General features: G+C 41.6%; 1 protein-coding gene across 1 annotated transcript; it reads left to right on the top strand.

The window, feature by feature from the left end:
- Positions 1-9,127: 9,127 nt before the first annotated feature.
- LOC109467355 (ras-related and estrogen-regulated growth inhibitor-like) lies at positions 9,128-16,685 on the top strand. Its single transcript, XM_019765299.1, has 4 exons — positions 9,128-9,477; positions 15,516-15,572; positions 15,887-15,960; positions 16,163-16,685. Exons 1-4 carry the CDS (start codon positions 9,336-9,338, stop codon positions 16,631-16,633), a joined length of 744 nt encoding a protein of 247 aa, XP_019620858.1. The 5' UTR covers positions 9,128-9,335; the 3' UTR covers positions 16,634-16,685.
- The last annotated feature ends 6,972 nt before the right edge of the window (positions 16,686-23,657 follow it).

Here is a 23,657-nt window from a genome sequence, read left to right as displayed (position 1 = left end):
CTGAACATCAGAGGTTAAACAGGTTGGACATTTCAAGGAACGAATTCAGTCCATCAAGGCAATTTACTCAAACGATTTTTCTCCCAAGATGAAACATGGGTTCACCACTTTCACCCCACATCAAAACAGCAGAGCAAACAATGGATTCAGAATTTTTCTCAGCCCCCCAAGAAGTTTTAGCGAGTTTCGTCCCTTGACAGGGTTTTTGCCTGTTTTCTATGGCAGTAAGGAAGTAATCATGATTGACTACACGTGAAGGGGTTAAAGCATCAATGGGGAGTGCTATTCAACAGAATTAAGACATTTGAGGACAACGATCAAAGAGAAAAGGAGAGGAAAGCCCCGAGCTGGCCTGCTAACAATGCACCTGTCCACACAGCACAGGGGTCAGTGGCAGCAGCAAACGAATTTGGGTTTCCAGTCTAACTCCACCCTTCCAATTCACCTGACCTAGCACCCTTGGACTTCTACCTGTTTCTTAAACTCAAGTTCCACTTACGTGGTCAACGTTTTGATGGTAATAATGACGTCATCTATGCGACTGAGGCCAATCTGGGGGGTCCAGATGCAACCTTCTTCCACAATGGGAAAATAAAGCTGGAACATCACTGGACCAAGTGCATTGCAGTTAGAGAGGACTGTATCAAAATATAGTGTAAGAAAATTTTTACTGCCCTGACGTTTTCTAGGTGAGGCCGAGAACTTTTTGAACACCCCTCGTACTAACTAGTGGACTTGGGAAACTTCAAGTTTTCTGCCATCCGGACAATGTACATTTTGCATCTCCCACCTAATGCATCTTCCTATGTCTTAGGAGATACTAACATCATCTTAGAGAAGAACAAGAAATCGTCATACCTTCAAGTATTCTGAATTCTGAATCGGATACGACTGCAAGCTTATCCAGATTATTTGTGGATTCGATCATGTTGATGAAGGTATTTGTGAGGAATCCAGGCTCCATTTCCTGAGCTCTAAAAAGGTAATTATATCCCCCTTTCCCCACTAAAACAACTACTTTCCGAAGAGTGTTTCTGAAACCATGTTTACTCTATTTACTGTCATAGGAACCAGTACTACTTATTCCAAAATTCTTGGGTGCATTCATTCATTTTGAGTGATATTTTTGACATCGGCACACTGGTAATCAGATAATCATTGTTCATTGGTCCATTTGAAAATTCAAATCTGAAGCCGTTAAACGGTTGAGAGACCACATAGGTACAGTGCACTCTGCTTAGTGAGCCGAATGTTTAGCTAACCCCTGACACGGAGATATACACGTTTGATGCGCTTTCTAAACCTAACTGCATGACTGCAGACAATGCTCCAATAGTAAAGGACACGACGCTTTAAGTAGTAAATGACTCTAACCTTTTCGTAAGTTTTCAACTGCACGAAATTCTGGTCGATGTAAATATTTCCTGGTGAACTTGGGTACCGTATACAGTTGGAAAGGTCTATTCTATCCTTTTTTCGCCGTTACACTCATATAAGGACTTTTGTGGCATGCTAGTTATACCTAGCCTCCATAGCATGCCAAAAACTGGGGGTTTGGGGGGTCTTCATGGTCTTTGGGAGCTTATACGTGCTATTTTCTGATTGCATATAGACAACATAGCCGGCCTGGTTGAATTACCCCCGTTTTTAGAACTGGGCTAATCAGAAAACAGACCACCAAACCCCCAGTTCTATAAGCCTGCTACGGAGGCTAAGTTATACCTTACAATGTATGTTCGTATGTTCCCTATATCTACAGTTAGTTAGCTTTAGATGCACGTGCTGATAATATCATGCAATGAAATGTTGCGTTACGGAAAAATGCACGTGAAAAATTGCATGTAAAACGACTCGAAACCTGCATTAAGATTCTAGAATACACAAGTGCTGTGCGGACAAGGACACATCCTCAGTGATGCACCTGGAATCATTGGGTGTTTCGGGTCTTTGAGCATCATACACCCTCATCCAGGCGACCCAGCCGGGGTGATCAGTCCCCGACTTGTGTCCAAGTGGCATTTGTCCAACTATCCCCCCGACGGAACCACAGCCATCTTGAGGCTCTTTCTGCGGCCTCAAGAATGTCTCTGATAGCATAGACAAATCCTACAAAAAGGTGTTACTGGTCCATCCCAAGAAAAAGACACCAATTTCCTTAAAAGGAAATGTCTGCATCGCCGAAGAAACTTGAAGGACGAAGTGTTGATGCCTTGTTGAGGGCGAAGACTTTGGGAGGTCTTGGGAAGGGATTTGGGACATAGCCTAGAGTTTAACAGTTTGGTGTTATTCTTGTGTCCAAAACGTGTCAGAGAGAAACGTTAGATTGATGTAATGGTGCGAATCGTCACAATTAGAGCATATCTCGTTGAAGCTAGCATTTACGATGGGGCATGTGTAGGTATATGAGGGTATCCGTATACAGAGAGGTCGCCATGCAAAGAGGTACGTCTGAATATGTTTCGATTTCCACAGCAGTATTGCTGCATATCAGGGTCATACATATATAATTCTTGAACGTTTGAAAGGTACATTTTAGAATTAGCATGTATAATTCCAAAAGTTTAAAGGCATGCAAAAGATATTCTGGATGAGAAAATTTGTCTCATCTAGTATCTATTATCATTTTCGTCATCATTTCATACTTGAAGCATTTGAAATAGCGCAAAAACAAGCTAGGCAAGGACTCACTTAATTTTTTTACCATCAATAGGTAGCTAGAACCAACCCATGATACAAAACAACCAACCGTTTTCCCTCAGTGACATCGCATTTTTGCCTCACAGATATATTTGTCAGTATACGATTGATTCAACCTACAATATTAAAAAAAATGTCCAGAAAATTGTACATCAAAGTTTACTGTACCGAAATCACTCTGGGTGCCTTTAATGCATAGGTAACATTTTGAAGCATCTGTAAGAATTATAGATAGTGATAAGGCACAGTACCCCCCCCCCCAATACCACATCATACTCTCCAAGCAGAGGTTTGGGTTTTGGCTTATTCTTTTTTATCGAGGTTTCTTTTTTGCACTGTACTTATTTTACGCCAACCCAACCTCTGACGACAGTCGCAAGCATCCATGCGCTATAAACCTAATGTTAAAACGATAAAAATAGCCTAAAAACACGCCAAGAACTAAGCCAAAACCCAAACCTCTGCTTGGAGAGTAACCAGGCCACCCATTTCACAGTTAATCAGGTTTGATGGTATTAGCCAGAATGTTTACCTCTGTAACACGCTTCCTGTGGTTAGCGGCCAGTCCTGTGTCCCCCGCCGGGAAATAGGGATACCTCCGCCGACAACTGTTGGCCGACACGCCGGTGGCAGGGTCGGGGGGCGAGTCAGCAAAACGACACGGGCACGACAGACGTAAGACAGGTGGCAGATGATGGAAGTTGATGATGGAGGTTGGCCTTAGGCGGGGCATGCAGCAAACTTGAAGTGATTTGTAGAGCAGCATTCGTTGGTTGTAGGGACTGGGCAGTCAACGATTGTGTTAGCCTCTACCAGGCTTGCGAACTGTTCTCTCCACGGACCAAGCTCCCTTGGCATGTTATCTCTCTAACTGGCCGATGCTAGTCTTTCCAGGCGCCTCCCGAAGCCTGGTAGAGGCTACGATTGTATAGCGAGAACTAGTAACTGTTAAAACAGAAAGGTTATAAAGTGAGCGATCGCCATAATGATACGGCCAGCTAGTTGTAGGCAAAAAGCGGGTGACGGTTGGCTATTTGCCTACCAATAATATGTCTTAAAATAATTTGCATGTGTATGATGTAAACAAAAACAACGATCGCTTGTATACAACGTGCAATGCGCCTTTCATGTAAACTAGTAGCCTCTACCAGGCTTCGGGAGGCGGCTGGAAAGAGTAGAAATTGTTGCAAAATGTAGCATTATTTACGGAAATACTCTTGCACGTATGCTTGCTTTTTTTGTAAGAACAGCTAAACATCTTTTCAAAACCATATTATTTTTAGTATTTCGTTCCTTTCAGGGCCAGAGCTATGGGATTTGACCTTTTCCTGTAATTTGAGTATCAAAAAGAAATACAGATCCGTAGTCTTTTTCCAGGACATCTCTTTTGTCCCAGCAGAACAAAAATTCAATTTAGATTCTAACCAAACAATGTGCCTAACATAATTCCATTCTATGATGCCGATTTTGCCTTTAATTTCTTTTTTGTTCAATCTAAGTCCCCTTCTTGTACATGCAACTCTCATGTCCCTTGAATAACACAGTAAACGAGTGACCTACTTTTGACGTGTTACAAAAATAATCAAGGACTAAAATGGCGGGAAACATAATTAGAATTTCCCGCGGGGGATGATCTACTTCCAAGCGGTCGTGACCGGTTCAAGCTGGTTTGATATATGGGCCAGGGAGTCTGATATTTCATACATGTCGTCGCCTTACAGGCATCCAATGCAGTTTTTGAGGCTTGGAAAATCCGATTTTTCAAAAGCCAATAGTCTAGTCATTTACCTACATAGGCCCTGGGCTGATTTTTAGGGTACCACCCAGAAAATAAAGGACTCATCTTGGGGCTTGTTTCTGCAGTTTTAAATGCCCAAAGTATGAAATGCTGATTTGAATCATGGAGGTAGAAAATTCTACCTCCATGTTTGAATATACTACGGGAAGCAGTATGTGCCAATATATATAGAACAGGTGTCTCTACCTGTTGCGCCCCCTGCCGGTAATGTCAGAAATGCAGCGGTAATATAACACCTGGCTGTGACACAAAACAGAGAATAGATTGTTGGCTACGTTCCCACAAAGTTATTAAAAACGTGGGAATAAAGGTAACACAGCTTACCATAACATTGTCTAACCTTCACGCTTGCAAATATGTGTCGTCCCATACGCATCCTCATATACACAGTAAAGCCACAACAAGTAATTTTTATGGATGACATCAGCGCGCGCATTAATTTTCGCCTGATTTTGGAGAAAAAAACCGAGAAATTTTGTTGCCTTCTGACAGTGGTCAATATGCCAAAAACGGGCAAAGATGTCTGTTGCAATGCCGGAAGGTGGATGGCAGATAACTATGAAGAGAGGAGACAAGACAAGACAAGGCTCTGATGTAATGTTTTGTTTCTTACTTTGATGCAGTGATATGTGATGGTGGCTGTGCATATGTGATGTTCTCACTGAATCAAAACCATTTGTGCAATGATTGAGTCAAAATTTGAAAATGTAGTAACCTTGTTTTTTCGGCCCGCCTTGTTTTTTTTCCCCGCTCGCATTAAATTTGGAGTCTGCAAAGGATGTTATCCATAAAATTTACTCGCTGTGGCCTAAGAGCTCTTGTGAATTTTTTATTCTTTGCGTACTTATATGATTTCAACGAATTTGAAGACATAGTTGGGCCATGGTTGGCTGGCTGGGAGTAGGTCTTTAGAGTTAAGGGCGTGTTCAGAGGGGGTCAAATTTGACTCAACTTTAACACAAATTCGATTCGATTTGTATAGAAAGGTAGGCGTGGCCTAAACCTGACCAGACTGACAATTGAGTTAAGTTAAGTCACTTGGGTTAATTGAAAAGAAAGTCGTGTTAAGTGCTTTTCCAAGGACACAAGGTCGGTGGCATGTCAGGACTCGAACCCGGGACTTCTTGGTTCCGAGTGGAGCATTCTACCGTTACGCCACACGATCATTGACGGGAACACGAGTATGATTCCCCCCGGCCCGCCCGAGCGCATGCCGACATTCTAAACCCGGCTAAATCTGTGAGCAGTCAGCGGGTCGGCTGTAGTCATGGCGCGGGTAAACCTGGCTCTACCCTGCCCTGGACGTGCAGAGACGGGCAGGTAGGGTATCGAGCTGCTATAGCTACTGTCTGACACCGACAACTGTCAAGGTGAAGGACAATGTAGTCTTACAGGGTCCCCAAGTGCTTAAAGATGTTTTCTGTGGCGTTGTACAGAAAATGCGAATGCAAAAGCCTTAGCATATGTACGATAGCGTTTTGTAAATACTAGTAGTAGGGCATACTGCATGTATGTATAGGGTATTGGACTGTCATAGCTGCTCTATTACACCGACAACAGTCTAGGTAGAGGACAATGTAGTCTTACAGGGTCCCGAAGTGCTTAAACATGCTTTCTGTGGGACTGTGTTAGCGTACAATGGTGTTAGTACACTGCTACGTAAATGGTAGGGAATACTGCATATAGGGAAGGTATTGGGCTGTCATAGCTACTCCTTTACACCGATAACAGTCTAGGTAGAGGACAATGCGGTCTTACAGGGTCCCGAAGTGCTTAAACATGCTTTCTGTGGGAGTGCGTGAGCGTACTATGGCTTTACGTAAATGGTAGTAGGGCATACTGTATATAGGGATTGGGATGTCATAACTACTCTCTTACACCGACAACAGTCTAGGTAGAGGACAATGCGGTCTTACAGGGTCCCGAAGTGCTTAAACATGCTTTCTGTGAGACTGCGTGAGCGTACGTACTATGGCGTTACTTAAATGGTAGGACCGCATGATACTATGTATAGGGAAGGTATTGGGCTGCATAGCTACTCTCTTACGCCGATAACAGTCTAGGTAGAGGACAATGCGGTCTTACAGGGTCCCTAAGTGCTTAAACATGCTTTTTCAGGGACTGTGTGAGCGTGCTATGGCTTTACTTAAATGGTAGGGCATACTATGTATAGGGAATGTTTTGGGCTGTCATAGCTACTCTCTTACACTGACAACAGTCTAGGTAGAGGACAATGTAGTCTTAAAGGGTCCCGAAGTATTTAAACATGCTTTCTGTGGCGGTGTACAGAAAATGCAAACGCGTTAGCATACGTACGATAGCGTTTCGTAAATGGTAGGGCACACTACATGTATGTATAGACTATAAGGTATTAGACTGTCATAGCTACTCTATTACACCGACAACAGTCTAGATAAAGTGTAGTCTTACAGGGTCTCGAAGTGCTTGAACATGATTTCTGTGGTAGTGCGTGAGCGTACGTACTATGGCGTTACTTAAATGGTAGGGCATACTATGTATAGGGAAGGTATTGGGATGTCATAGCTACTCCTTTACACCGACAACAGTCTAAGTAGAGGACAATGTGGTCTTACAGGGTTCCAAAGTGCTTAAACATGCTTTCTGTGGGAGTGCGTGAGCGTACAATGGTGTTACGTAAATGGTAGGGCATATTATGCATAGGGATGGGCTGCAATCACACAACAGAGCACACTTGTATGCGGTGTTTTTAAGAAACGATTTTGACTTCGTCCAGCAAGTGTGAGAAAACCCTTGCAAATCGGATAAAGCCAAGGCTATCTTTCTTTAAGAACTACCTTACAATACCCAACTTAGGCCACACCAATTTAATTTCTTGGTTCGCCCGCTTCATTTTTTCTGATTTGCAAATAAAAATAAAAATCCAGAATCAACTGCAAAATGCTCATATTTTGCCCTGAACGGTTGAAAACAGTCCTTTTCATCCTAGTTGTTACAGTTATTCCATCTTTCAATACAATGGTATCATTTAAAGTTCAAAATTCAGTGTTTAAATTTTTAATCAGCCTGGTGTGTTGACTTCATGGCTAGCGCTCCTATTGTACCATTTTGAGCCATAATAGGATGCCTAGGCCTGTTATTATTTTTCTAGAAAAATCCGTTACCAAGAAATTAAATTGGTGTGGCCTTATATATAGAAAATTGGATCATTAGTGAAAACCTTGAGGTCTTTTACATCTGTGCGCAATTATATTTCTATTATTAGTGCTAATAGTAGTAGTAGTATATAATGGTACGCTGTCCGACCGTACAGTGTACAGGTATCAAATGAAATCTCCATGAAAATCCCCCCTCTCTTGCAAAATCCCACTCTCTTGAAACTGATACATGGCTCCGGCCAATGTCCTTCATGCTAAGGTTTTTTTCACAGTTCCTCTCTTCCTCTACACTACAGGTGGTGACCACAACATCCTGTCATCGCTGACAACTGAAAGACCTTTGTACATACGGAGCAAAGGGATAAAGTCTTAGGCACGCGACGAGCATCCTAATGACTTTAACACAGTGTACCTTGTGAATCCCCTGTTACGGAAGACGGCCGTTGTTTCTACAAGCTACCCTACACTGCCAGTCCACAATACCGCCGGCATGTAAGGCGACGCACGGCAGTACATGTAAGGGGAGGCGTCACATGCTCAGACACCCTTGTGCAACAACAAAAACTTCAAAAGGCACATCAGAGAGCCACCGAAGTACAGATTCTTGTTAAAGACTTACAGCGTTGGTTGAAGCTTTGAAACCCTACAAAGATACGCTTTGGGACTCTATGATATAGAAACTGACGACGTATCTTGACAAGAAGGCTGTCTTTCTAGTGGACTATGATGTAAACAGGGTCTTCTGTGGACAGTTTTGTCTACGGATTGTTGGAACGGAAGGTCCGCCAACAGTTTTATCACACACGGGATCTGTTGTGACCACAGTAAGTACCGTAAACAATCGGGCACGTGTGGAACACGTAACAAACTCCAGCCTGGGACTCAAAAACTCTGACGTATACATGTAAGGAAAACTAGGACTGCGTCCCTACTCAAGGTAAAACAACCTCGGAGCTACATACGCAACGGACCGTCACTATCTATGAGATAAGGATTCGTCCACAACACGTCCATCTTTGTGGAACACAGGGAGTTTTCCTGGCACTGGATATAAGGCCAGCCTTGTCCGCAGTCGCTGGTCTAGGAGTAGGACTAAACACAGCGTAGGCACGATACAGGAGACATTGGTCCGAACTGACAACGAGCTTTCTTTCGGTGCGTTCGTCACAAAACTACTACGAACACGAGGAGTTTTTCCGGCACTGGATATAAGGCCAGCCTTGTCCGCAATCGCTGGTCTAGGACTAAATACAGCGTAGGTACGATACAGGAGACATTATTTTGAACTGACAACGAGCTTTCTTTTCGTGCATTCGTCACAAAACTACTACGAAAACGAGGAGATTTCCTGGCACTGGACATAAGGCCAGTCTTGTCCGCAATCGCTGGTCTAGGACTAAATACAGGGTAGGTACGATACAGGAGACATTGGCCCGAACTGACAACGAGTTTTCTTTCGGTGCATTCGTCATAAAGAACTAAGAAAACAAGGAGTTTTCCTGGCACTGGATATAAGGCCAGCCTTGTCCGCAATCGCTGGTCTAGGACTAAATACAGCGTAGGTAAGATACAGGAGACATTGGCCCGAACTGACAACGAGTTTTCTTTCGGTGCATTCGTCAAAAAACTGCTGAAAACACAAGGAGTGTATACAGCTACAGAGAAGAGTGGCTTCACGAAAAGACAGTCTACGGAAAAAGGTGATGATGACATCGCTTGTACGCCACAAGTCGCTGAAGAAGAGTAGCGGTCCGAGCCGGTACGGAGGCCAGGCGCGGTACGGCGGGTCAGGCACACAGGGGATCCGGGTAGTCGTGCTGGGGCAAGGCGGTGTCGGCAAGACCGGTGAGTGCTTACTTACTTGAGGTGTCATGAGGTGTAAAAACATATTCTGTTCAATTTGAGGTTTAATCCGGCTATGATTTGAGGTATAGTAGGTAACATACATGTATGTGTATAATATACTGTAATGTAATGAAACTGAAATATTTACACTTAACAACACCTTAATTGTGTACTAGCCCTGTACTCTTAAACAGTTTTTTTTCCATATGTACTTTCGGAGGAATTGGCCAAAAGTCACAACATACGTGACATCTAAGTTACATACACAGCAATATTACGTATGGTGTTTAAATCCAATATAGATATGTAATTTGGAACACAGATACATGAAATCCGAACAAATCGCTAAAGGCACCCACAATATTAAGTAATATTTCCTGTCGCCCGTTTTAACTGTTTTGTCAACTTTGTGTACTTCTATGTTAATTGTATTTTGTCGTGTGGTTCGTATTCTGTTAGAATTTTATAGTTAAATTTTTAAAGTTATAAACCTGAGTGCTGCACTATACTATCCTTGTTACTGTTTTGTTGTGCACTGATGAATAAAAAAAACGTATTACTAAGTACGAACCCAAACATACATGTACATGAAGTGAGAATTATGTGGTAGGTCCACCAGTACTGTGCACCACACAAGCGGAAAACTTGGGAATGTCTCCCGGTGGCACGGCAGACCTTCACCAAAATATGCACTTACACCGTACACTTCTGAAGAACACCTTCTGGAGACTAGTCTCGGCAAGAATTCGGCTTCGGCTGCAAAGAAATCAGTAAATTGTTTATGATCAGAATTTTAAAAAATATTAATCTTTCTAAATTCTATCAAACATATTAGCTATAGGGAAGTCATGGTTTAAACCGTGGTTGCAAGGTTGTACGATTGTAGTAAAAAATGTTTAAGTCCTTTGGCGTTTTGTCCCAAAGTTCCTTGGTATAACCAAGGACTCTTATATATAAACCTCCTTGGTGTAACCGTTACAAGATTTACATTTTCTTTTATGCAGTGAATTCATTTTTAACGAACACTCTGAACTCTAATGTTGCCCGTGTGAGGCACCTAAGATATATATATCTAAAGTATGTTCTACAAGAAAGCTAGCTAATTTTCGTGGTAAGGCTTCGCTGTAACCCACCCCTAGCACGTGTACGTTAGACGTGTGGGGTTAGACCGTGTCAGGAACATGTACTAACGTCTGATCGTGAAATAACTCAGCTTGGTGTGCGTGTAAGTGTCGATGACACGTTTCAGAACTTCTAACCTCCCTTCAGTTAATAATAACTACTTGGTGGGAAAACTGCTAGAAACGTTTGGGTTTTGATTTCTATTTTGAGTGTATCTGTTTAAAATCTAGAATTGCAAGGGTATTTGCAGTACGTACGTTACAGTATGTTTATCTTCAAACCTTGCGTACAAAAATGTTAAAGAAAATATTGTTCACAAGTTTTTATAGTATCTAAATGGAATATTTTTGTTATTGTGTGTACAGTACTGAGATGTCACATTTTTTGAGACAGCACGGGGGTTTCTGTAAATGTTTTGACTACCTGAATATAAACAAACATGGAAAATAAACACAGGCTTAGATGTAAATAAACATGGCAATTAGACACAGAATATGTCCTTTTCCTTCATTTTATCCCAATGTTACGCCACGATTGTATTGCAGGGCTCGAAAATACGTTTTTTTCTGCATACCTGCACTGGTGCAAGTGACATTGAAAATTACCTGCACCAGACAACTTTTACCTGCACCACTCAGAACTTAGGAGGTATGGATCATACTAATGCTGTTCATTTTCACTATTTCTTAGCTGGTAACACGTGAATGCAGCAAATAAAAATCCACATACATGTACATATACACCTATATTTTGTATACAAATCCCAGTGCATGGACAGGTGCAGGCAGACATAAGAAATACCTGGCTAGTGCACAGCTCCCATTTCACCTGCATATGCAGGTGGTATTTTGAGCCCTGTAAAAACTGTGTCCTAAAATACCTCTGAAAGCAAGGTTTGCCTTGTTAGCGCTCAGATGACAGAACATTTCAACATCTAGAATGTCTCACGGGGCCTTCAAATGTCAAAACTCGTGCCAAGTCGCCTGGTCAACAGATAATCCAACAAGTTTACCTGCACTAACCTGCGTATACCCAGTACATGGACCAGTGCAGGTTAGGTGCAGGTAGACATCAGAAATACCTGCACAGCTCCAATTTTACCTGTACTAACCTGCATATACCCAGTACATGGACCAGTGCAGGTTAGGTGCAGGTAGACATCAGAAATACCTGCACAGCTCCAATTTTACCTACACTAACCAGCATATACCCAGTACATGGACCAGTGCAGGTTAGGTGCAGGTAGAGACATCAGAAATACCTACACAGCTCCAATTTTACCTGCACTAACCTGCGTATACCCAGTACATGGACCAGTGCAGGTTAGGTGCAAGTAGACATCAGAAATACCTGCACAGCTCCAATTTTACCTGCACTAACCTGCATATACCCAGTACATGGACCAGTACAGGTTAGGTTCAGGTAGACATCAGAAATACCTGCACAGCTCCAATTTTACCTACACTAACCTGCATATGCCCTGTACATGGACCAGTGCAGGTTAGGTACAGGTAGACATCAGAAATACCTGCACAGCTCCAATTTTACCTACACTAACCTGCATATGCCCAGTACATGGACCAGTGCAGGTTAGGTACAGGTAGACATCAGAAATACCTGCACAGTTCCAATTTTACCTGCACTAACCTGCATATACCCAGTACATGGACCAGTGCAGGTTAGGTGCAGGTAGACATCAGAAATACCTGCACAGCTCCCATTTTACCTGCACTAACCTGCATATGCAGGTGGTATTTTGAGCTCTTTACTGTGTCAGGAGACATCTTGAAGCAAGAACCTAGTTTTTCCTTGTTAGCGCTCAGAAGACAGGCCTTTTCAACACCTACAATGTCTCACGGGACCTTAAGACGTCAAAACTCGTGCCAAGTCGCCTGGTCAACAGATAAGGAACCATAACCTGTCTATCTTCCTCAATTCCATCAAACCAAAGGGAGGGGCATTCTTTCAACGCCTTACAATAACGAGATTCCAAACCAGTTTCATAAGGAGCCCATATGAAAAGCTTTCTTCGTCATATCCTGGCATCTAATATTTTATCTTACATAGAATGTTGTTTACCTCTAGTAAGTCTTTTCATAATTGTATGAAAGGAATTTGATGACCTATCGCTTGTGGATCTGTTCAAGCGTAAGGAACGTAAAATATTCAAAACGCAGCTCATAATATATATATACATTAAGGCTTCCGGATGTGCATTCAAGCAGTAGATCATACAGCTATAAAGCATTATAAAAGTTGATATTACTGCTAGTCTGGATACCAGACTAATCTCAGGGCCAAAACAGAAGCCTCAAGTTAGACCCTGAGAAGTATTGTTCAGGGCCTAATTGAGAGAGTCTGGTAAAATTTCCTTGGGGACATGTTGGCCCTGGAGCCCAGGAGCTAGCCTGTATACTGTCCTTTGCAAAGGGCTGACACCCAGGCTACACTACTGCAAATCTGCCTCTTCAATACAGCATATTTGACGTTTGACATTTGACTTATAGGTTTGACTTATGAGTTTGACTGAAAGTTGTGAACAAGCAGTACTCCGTTTGATCGAATATTATTGGCCACTCTTAAGTACAAATAGTTTTCTGAATGACATGACGTGATTGTAGTTTATCTGTAATCATCTCGTGTCCGTCCACAACCTTTTGTATCAGCCTTTTTTGCAGACTGAATAAATAGTAGAAATCGGCCTAAAAGAATGTAGCTGGCCTGGGGAGTTGGCCGGCCATAGAGGGCCCAGTTTGTTTCAGTCTGCAAAAGAATCTGGTGGAGACTAGTGTTGTATCCAGAACCGTGCTTTATCCAGAACCCTGCTGCTCAGGCACAGAGACTATCCAGAACATGATCCTAACCCATTAGGCATTGAACCAGATAGACACGGTTCTGGATACTACACAACCTCCCCGCCATGGTAGCTGATATCTGCTGACCTTGCCCATAGAGGCCATATCAGGTCAAAGTTTCAGTTTGATAGAAGGTTTAAGATAAGCATCTTCCGACGCAACGATTGAACTATCTCAAAGAATTTCTTTGTAGATAAGATTGTGGTGGGTTCTAAGTATAACAAAAGTATCTTGCTTTAATATGCATGTACCTGGACATAGATAACGCAATGAACTTGTGCGAAAATGAAGCTTACTATTATCTAAATGCTGCGAGTCCAGTCCAGTAGACAGTACATGTATTACTCTTAAAACTGGTTGATAACGGTCAACAATACATACATGTACATGTACGAAAAAACAGTCAAATAACCAGTATATTGTCTTTCACTACGATGTAATGACTGAAAAAATGTAAATTTGTAATATGCCATTTTGCAAAAAACACTCGACCCTTTACATATACATGTACTGCCCAGAAGGTCTCATAATGATAAAATGAACACCTTTTATTGCTGCAAATTCAGTACAAACAACAACAGTATTTTTGTAAACATGTCTTCCTTATTTTGCAAGCACAAGTCTTCTTTATACAATGCCTCCCCCCCCCCCCCAGATCTAATGCTGAGGTCACATTTCCAAACCGGGGCCCGGACGCGCATAAAAGACAACAAATCACAAAAAAATTTTTAGAAAATAACAATGGAACTATCTGCGTATGTTATTGATATAAATTATTGATTTTTTCTTAATCGAAACATCCCGGCCGGGCGCCGCTTTGGAAATGTGACCTCAGCATTACAGACGGGTTAAAATTTATGGTATTCAAAACTGCAATCGGCAACTGTCCGCAAGAGGCCAGAAATAGTTTGTCTGGTCAAAATGTCTCGCTGAGGGTCAGCCTTGTTCGCTGGAGCTTCACATACCCGGCATGCCTCTGCCCAGTCCGTGTGGACGGCAGAAAAACAGTAGCTGTTACCAGGTCTGATCGTATTTCAACTCACTTTACAACCTGCCGATCTCGTGTCCTTCCGCGCGAGATAACGCGAGATAACACGAGACAGCGCGAGATAACACGAGATAAGGTCACAACAAGTAAATTCTATGGATAACAGCCTCCGCAGACTTAAAATCTAATGCGGGAGGACGAAAAAAAAAAGCAAGGCGGGACAAAAAAAGATTCCTAGATTTTCAAATTTAGAAATCATAAAGTTGTTAAACAAGAAATGATACTGTAGATTACTGCCAATTATTACAACATCCATTTCTCACTAAAACAACTTTGAAAAATAAAAGTTTTCAACCATTGAACAAATGGTTTTGATTCAGTGGAAACATAACATATAAACAGCCACCATCACATATAAAAGGAATGAAACACAACTGCATCAAAGTAAACGACAAAACATTAAATCAGAGCCTTGTCTTGTCTCCTCTCTTCATATCTGTCTGTCATCCACCTTTCGGTATGGCAACAGACATCTTTGCCAATTTTTGGCATTGTTGGCCACTGTCAAAGGGCAACAAAATATCTTGTTTTTCCCCAAAAAAATTAGACGAAAATTAATGCGCGCGCTGATGTCATCCATAAAAATTACGTGCTGTGGCCTAACGCGAGATAACACGAGATAACGCGAGATAAGGTCTGCGGAGTGAACGTTGCGTTGACAGGTAGAGGCCAGAGACTGGTCAAAACAAACCAAAAACCGTCGATCTATTTCAAAGAGCTGCGTTCTTGTTGGCTAGTTCTTGCCAACGAATGGAACGTGCCAGGAGATATCGTATGGCAAGAAGGAAGTCAGAAATAAAGGGCCGTCCTTCGGACCAAAACCCAAAATAGTAACAAAAACGACAAAAATTTTGATTGAAAAAAGGGGGATTGGAGATAAAGAAAAGAGTAAAAGATAAGACAACTGAATATGCATACATTCGTGCACTTGGTTATTGCAATTAATGATTTACATGTGCGCAAATTGTTAATAATTGCAAGTGACAACCTGTTCAATACATTTGTTGTTTCAGCTATGACCGTGAGATTCGTGACGAGGCGTTTCATCTGTGACTACGATCCAACGTTGGGTAAGCACCACTCACTTGCGCCCTCTGTCGAATCTATTGTGAATCGTACTGCAATGAAGAGAAACAAACAAGAGTGACAAGCCTCGATATTTTGCATATTATCAAATATGCTACACTCATAGCTGCATGTATATGGCTTTCATTATAACCATACAGTCAAAATCATAATCGCACAGTCATACTGCTTTATTTTGTTTGTTTGTTTCGCATAACCGGTAAACCGCCTTTTTAGGCATAACACAAGTTTTGTAAGTTTTCTTTTTATCTAACCAATTGAATTTTTATTGAACAATGTTTTCTTTCCTTCACACCAGAGGCCATCTACAAACACAACACGTACATAGACGGCGAGCAGGTTCACTTTGAGATCCTGGATACGGCTGGACAGGTACGCTCGAGTTTCAAAATTATACTTAATACAAACATATTAAGATATATAAAGATATATACTTTTGTAGGATGAATGTTCTGGAGGACCCCCAATCTCCACATTTTGATAATTTTCTTTTTAGTATTTTGGTTCTAAGCAATCGTAATGGAAATCGTTTGAAACCAGAGAATTTTTTTTCTAATTCTTTCCTCGTTTTTAGGAGGACCCCCAGTCGCCGAATCTTGAAGAGAAGATCCGATGGGGCGACGCGTTCATCATCGCCTACTGCATCAACGACCAGTGCAGCTTCGACGAGATCATGCGCTTCAAGTTCCTCATCAACCACACCAAGGGCTCCTCCGCGCACGCTCCTGAAGTTCCCGTCATGGTGGTGGGCAACAAGCGAGACCTAGAACTGGACCGGATGGTCAAGACTTCCGAGGGGGAGAAGATAGCCACCGCTCTCGGCTGCATGTTCATAGAAGTCTCCGCTAAGGAGTCCCACGAGGAAGTCAGAACTATGTTCGAGAAGTTGTACAAGAAGTGTAAGGCGTGCCAGGCGTTGAAACTGTCGCCTACGGCCATCAGGAAGGTGATGGACAAAGTCAGCATGTTCTCATCCGGACTGGGAAACCACAGTCGCCCGCTTAACAGACTGCCGAGCTTCGCCACGGACAGTATGGAGATATAAGATTAATGTATATAGAGAGAAATCAAGCAGTTTGAAATCTGTTATGTATATACCTTATACTATCATGAAAGTTCATCTGTGTTGGTAGTTACATGTTTAAAGTTAAAACTTTTGGTCCAACACAAAAAGTTCTCTCACCTAGAGCTTTCGACCAGACACTCTGGTCTTCCTCAGTAGACTGACCCAGTGAAGCTTGTCACGTGGCTTCTTTGAAGTGTGACGTCAACACTGGGTCAAAGGTATCTGGTAGACGATAAAGTCACGTGACAAGCTTCACTGGGTCAGTCTACTGAGGAAGACCAGAGTGACTGGTCAAAAGCTCTAGGTGAGAGAATTTTTTGTGTTGGACCAAAAGTTTAAACTTTAAACATATATGCCTTATACTAAGGTCTCAAGCAGCCTGGTTAACAAAATTATTTTAGCTGCCGAGTCTCTTTTGTCCACGGATTTGCGGAGAGGGCGAAAGAGGCAGATCCAAGCTTTCATTACAGTGATGTAAAAGCTCCTTGGCAGATCAGAGGTTTGGTAACCAGGCTAGATCATAAGAGAGTACTACCTAAATAGGGCCAACTCACGCTCAAGAACGTACGTAGCGCGATCGGGGTATGATCGCAAAACTGAGGACATTCTTGGCTATATAGCTAGTCGTGCATGTGTCCTGCAAAATTTAACTGTCTTTGTACGGAAAAAGCAGACAGTATTGTATTTCTTTCTTGTCTCAGCCTGCTGCTTGAAATTCCACAGAATCAGACATTGTGCGATGAGCTACTGTACTGTTACATAGACAGGAACATCCAATGTTTTTGTAACAAGATGTAAAAGAATAAACGCGCGCGTTGTATATAACACAAAATGTGCTTTTTCACGATTCGCGTACTGAAGTCGTACAAAATGCACATGTCGTGCATATTGAAAAATCATTCAAGAATATGTTGTTATAATTCATCACTGTTATCGTTTTCTACAATTGTGGTGACATCTCTTTATTTGTCTGCACATCTAGAATAAAGACTTTCGTCGAAAGGCTCAAGCCTTGATCTGGTACAATGCGGCTTGTTACGAGCAATAGTCTATTTTATTGCATTCATACCCAATACTAATCGTCGATGTATATCTTAATCACAAAGAATTTACATTGCTTTACTATACAGGGGACTAGAATCACCCTATGTAATATCATTCCAATTTGTACTGTTAACTATATATCTTGTGGGTCTGTCTGCTGCATTGTGTACATGTACTGTCGAATTCTGCACAAAATTGGCATGTACAAAATGTGGTGATTTCAATATACTTAAAAGTAACTGCTTGACAATAGCTTAGTGAACTATCTAACACTAATACACAACCACAAAAACGGACACACATACAAAATGTGGGTAGAACTAGAAGTTGGTACGTCTATAGAATGTTTTGTAGAATTCTATCCTTCCTTGTCCTGCAAGAGTTCGGTTGCAATTGTATATACAAGGTATGAAGTGATTCTATTTACAATGTTTGGTGACTATAACAGCCATCTGTTGTGGAACTAGAGGTGAAATAGTATGTCTCTAGAAGTCTACTTATGTTGTAAACGCGTCTGGTTGAAGCCCTGTCACACATTCACGAATTTGGCCTCCCGAACGATACCCAAACGCCCACCAACCATGGTTGGGAGTGGGTCGGCTACGGTTCGGCTGCGCCAGCCGAATGTTTCAAAACGTTTAAAACATTCGGGAGGCTCGATCATAGTTGGCGGATTTTCGACCGTAAGTCAGCAAAACACAATCCAACCATCTGTAAGCAGTGTTCAAGGTGTGTTTAGGGATCAAATTTGACTCCAATTTAACTCAAATTCGTTTTGAGTCATATACAAAAGGTAAGGCGTGGTCTAAATCTGGTCAGAGTGCCCCCCGAACACTAGCTGACTGAGCACGAAATCGTAGGACGTTCGTGAATGTGTGAAAGGAGCTTTAGGTAGCCTCCGTAGCAGACTTATAGAACTGGTGGTTTGGTGGTCTCCGGCTGTTTTCTGATTAGCCCAGTTCAAAAAACGGGGGTAATCCAACCAGGCCGGCTATGTTGTCTATATGCAATCAGAAAATAGCACATAAAAGATCCCAAAGACCCTGAAGACCCCCAAAACCCCCAGTTTTGGCATGCTATGGAAGCTAGGCTTTAGGTGGCTTTCGTAGTGTGTTGGACTCAGCTGGTCATCATGAGCGCTGTGGTGGCGTTTGGAGACGACTCGTCCACGTTTCTCCTCACGGGGACCAGCGCTTCTTCCGGCATCTGGAACAGAACCCAGGACAGAATAAAACAGTCTTTGCACATCTATCTACATGAGCTGAGCTAACCTAACCTAGCCTAGCCTAGCTTAACCTAACCTAACCTAGCCTAGCTTAACCTAACCTAGCCTTACCTGACCTAACCTAACCTAACCTATCCTAGCCTAGCCTAGCCTAACCTAACCTAACCTAACCTAACCTAACCTAACCAAACCTAACCTATCCTAGCCTAACCTAACCAAACCTAACCTAACCTAACCTTACTTAACCTAACTACACCTAACCTAACCTAACCTTACTTAACCTAACCTAACCTAGCCTTCACTAACCTAACCTAACCTGTTCTTTTAACTCTAGGAAATTATTTCTTTTAAAAGAACTACCCCAAGAAAGAAATGCCTGCTAGGTTTTCCATCTTAAGACACTTACCAGTACCCGAGCCACGGAGGCACTGGCCACGTTAGAGGAGATGTAAGACGTGATGATGATGAAGACGGCCAGGATAAGATTGATCACCTGCAGAGCGTCTTCAGCTGTGTTCCTGTACAAATCAAACAAACAAACAAACAAACAAACAAACAAACAATTACGTTCAGCATTACGATTACTGCCCACACAATCAAACAAACAAAATTTGATTACACAATTGCTGTTATCTGTTACTAGTTTTGTTACGTTAGACACGTTAAGGTCTCAATTTAAGGGAAAATGCTGACATTCGACGGTAGAAAACAACATACGGCATACTTGTTATGCCAATACCAAGCAGATCTTGGGAAGGCTAACTAGCCACGAGACAGGTGACTTGACATAGAAACAGGCAGCTAACGCTCGGAAATTACAATTACTCCTCTAATCTTAGTTGAGACTGCGGGGGCAGTGTTCTATACATCAATATCTTTGGCGGAACAAAATGAAGAACCCACCTTTCCAGTGAGCTGACGCACGCCGTGACCTGTGCAGACAGAGACACCTGCACCACTCCCAGCACCAGCGCCACGTTACTAGCCACTAACAGGCAGATGGCCTGGGGAAGAAACGAATAATACACATCAACACACATATACACATCTACCTGTATGATTCGATGTGCGCTTTTATATATCCTGCTACTTTCAAACTGATGATGATCGAACGTCAGACTTACTTTTGGTTTGTCTCCACAGTCCCTACATGTAGCAAAGATCCACACTCCTCCTACGGACAGTTCCTTCAGAAAGAAAGTTCAATGTCACCATGATTTGAATACTCACAAAGGTACTATATATCTAGAAATGTTTATTCTACTTTAATTTGTAGGCGTGTTATAGTGCTGAGAGAGAGGGAGAGAGACAGAGAAAGACAGAGAGAGAGTGTGAGAGAGAGAGAGAGAGAGAGAGAGAGAGAGAGAAGGCCGGAAGAAAGCTACAGACAGACCCTAAGCACATCATAATCTGGAGATTGAGATTTTAAGACTTCACTCCCTTGAGGTAGATTGCAGACTTTTATAGTGGCCAGTGCGAAAAGAATCCGCCGCACTCATAGAAACATATACATGTCGCTAGAAAAGTCTGCACAGGAGGCTAAAGGTGAAGTGACAAATCGTTTCTACTCACGATGACCCCTCCCCATATCGGCGTGGCGTCTGACAGCTCGTACAGTTTGAGCTCCACAATGCCGACCACCAGCTCCAGCAGCCCCAGCCCCACGTGCAGGCCCGCCAGCAGGTTGATAAACTCTGTCGGCCGGCACATGTCTGGCTTCTGACGGAAGGAAGGCCTGGGCATAAAGACCTGGGGATGCACGAGGGCAAACATGCATCATTGCAATCATCACCATCGTACGTTCTGCTGCAGTACTAAGGTCAGAGGCCCATATTTGACCTTGGTCTTCCTACTACCTACCAACATACCAAATATCATCACAATCCAAAAGGGCGTTCTGAAGTTATGCTGTCTACAAATGTGCAGAAACACAGACACACACACACACACACACACACACACACACAAACGAAAAGCAATATTAATACCTCCATTTTTCATGGAGGTAATAAAGAGATGAAAAAGAGATGTGACATTTCTATGTTGCTACGTTCATTGATAATTGATACATTATTGCAATGATATTGCCGAAATACACATTAAATACATGATGTCTATAGGTCTGGAGCACGATATATGAGGGCACTAACACGCTTCTTCTCTTTTATTACATGAGGAGTAAAACTTGCCAAACGAGATACTAGACATTGAGAAAACATGCATTTTCAAAACATGCATTTGATATAGCTGAAATACACATTCATGATGTTTGTGTAGCACGAATATTGGAGGACACCCACGGTATTGTGTTTATGTTTCATATGTTGTGGTAGCAGTTTAATCGTTCAAAACAATAAACAGATTAGTTTCTGTAAAAATTAATGTCTTACACAGACGTTACATTGTTATATTACTCATAAATCACTTATACTTTAGGTACCGGTTGTCGGAGGGAAAGACACTTTTTGGTGTTACAAAATAATAAAATGACTTATTAACGGAGTTCTGTAGTAAAATTTGGCAAAAGAAATATGATATGAATATCTCACCTGAACTAAAATCAAAATGGCGACACACGCCTGTGCCACTATGCGGTTTCTCTGATTCTTTTATGACATATTAATAATTCAACAAAGGTTATCGAATAATAGGGTACAGTTTGATAGTGGTGGAAATTTGATAATACATAGTGTACATTCTCTCATTTATTTGACTAACACTAGGGATGAAACTATGTGTCAAATATGTGGTATAGGTCAGATACATAATTTCTTATAACGAAGTTATGTTGCACAATGTGACTGATATGATGTACATATTAATGAAAAGGGCCAAATCAGGTATCTATTTGAAATCATATTTCATAGGCATTTTGAACATATTTCCTCAGCATTTCTGTCTTTCTAGACACTGCAAGAAATTTTATAGAATACGACTTAACTTCTAAAGCTTGTGCACAAAACTGTGCACGAAACTACAATATAGGCTAATATTTTGTACGTAAGAATAACATAACGCATTGTGACTATACTATCATAATAGATGAAATAAACTTACCTCAATGTAGAGACAGACTCTTCGACAAGTTGGACCTCAAGAAGGTTGCAGTCTCAAAGAAACCAAAAGAAAAGAGGAAGACTTTTGCAGTCCCTTCTTTTGTACAAGATCCTGGCGTATGTTCTGCCTACACGACTCTGACCACAGTCATAACTTGTCCACTCAGCGGTATCCCAAACTGACACAGGTGTGTGAGGGAAGGCCCCATAGGCGCACTTGGGCGTGCCTAGATATTTCCGATACAGAGAACAAAGGTAAAAACGATGCCTTCATTGCAGCTTTAAAATTGCAATGATAATCAGTACAATATATTGTGAGAATATCTCTGTCAACATCGTCTAAATCACTTTCCAGAAAATCTACTATACAAGAGTACACTTAGGATAATAAAGTATAAAATTTACCTATAATAAAATTATACAATACACAAAATATCTAATTTGCAAGGATGTTTGCATCATACATATGATAAAATATTTCCATCTAAATTGTTACACACAGTCTTATTTCTAAGGAAAAATAGCATTAAGTCATATTTAAGAGCTCACCTGTACACAGATTGCGGAATATTAATCCTCGACAAAATGGCACCTAAGAGGCCTTTTCACGTAACCATGGCAACGGACGTGGTACCTAAATAGAGGCTGCGTGACAACAACAAAGCTCCACTCTCAGATGTTTAATTATTCATCGCTCCGTAGGCTTGGGCGCTAAATCTGTGACCTGGAATTTGCAGCGCTTATGTAGATGATATCCAAGCATTGCAGTACACATTATATCCCAGGCAGGGTTTTAAGAGTTAATACATGACTCTACTGTTGTGTTCTGACATATTCTGTAAAACCAAATCAAAGAATCAAAATTATTAAATTATCTTAATTAAAGGCATTCAGTGCAGTTTTAGGACTTGGAAACCAGATTTTTTCAAAGTCAACATTCTAGTCACTTATCTACATACTGAGTTGAAACAACACTATCCCAATGTATATTGACCCTCGTGGAGCAAAAATTCTGACGGAAAATGGTTACTGGAAGGGCCCTGGGCTGATTTTTAGGGTACCACCCAGGAAATAAAGGACTCATCTTGGGGCTTGTTTCTACAGTTTTAAATGCCTTAAGTATGAAATAATGATTGAAATGTGCTAATGTGAAGCAGTATATGTCAACATCACAAAGATTGCATTCAATTAATATACTTCCAGTTTTGCTGCTCTGAAATCGCATTGGATGCCTTTAAAAGACAACATCAACAAAACGATTCTGTAACGGACGGTTTCTGCATAAAATATGCATCAAAAGCTTTCGTTAAATCTAAAAAAAATCACTATCCTGCGAAGCACAATCTTTTTGTATGACTCTTTATTCTTGAGTAAATATGTTGTTTTACGGTATTGAGACGACATAGCGGGATGACACCCATACAAAAGAAGATATCCACAGATCCATATCTCTTGTCATCTCTAATAATGATCTGTCTTGAACAACATAGATCGCACAGTTCAGGTGACACTGTGGATAAGGTCAGTTGTCCAGGTATGTCTACCTGTGCTTATACAATACAGAAAAGCCATTGATTTAAATGGGCATGTGTTGAAAATATGGAAGTGTGTTTCTAGAACATTCCACAAGAGTACTACTGATTTTATTGCCGTATATTTCAGCTTTTACACTATGTTA

The sequence above is a fragment of the Branchiostoma belcheri genome, unplaced genomic scaffold (genome assembly GCF_001625305.1).
Source record: "Branchiostoma belcheri isolate BF01 breed outbred unplaced genomic scaffold, Haploidv18h27 scaffold18, whole genome shotgun sequence".
In the NCBI taxonomy this organism is placed as follows: domain Eukaryota; kingdom Metazoa; phylum Chordata; class Leptocardii; order Amphioxiformes; family Branchiostomatidae; genus Branchiostoma; species Branchiostoma belcheri.
This window is presented reverse-complemented; position numbering and strand designations above follow the sequence as displayed.

What these genes read in the sequence shown, in the direction of transcription:
- LOC109467355 (XM_019765299.1), top strand. Translation starts at nt 9,336, where the DNA reads ATGATGACATCGCTTGTACGCCACAAGTCGCTGAAGAAGAGTAGCGGT. An exon ending in TGACTACGATCCAACGTTGG is followed by an intron (nt 15,573 to 15,886) that starts GTAAGCACCACT and finishes CCTTCACACCAG; the next exon opens with AGGCCATCTACAAACACAAC. An exon ending in TCCTGGATACGGCTGGACAG is followed by an intron (nt 15,961 to 16,162) that starts GTACGCTCGAGT and finishes CCTCGTTTTTAG; the next exon opens with GAGGACCCCCAGTCGCCGAA.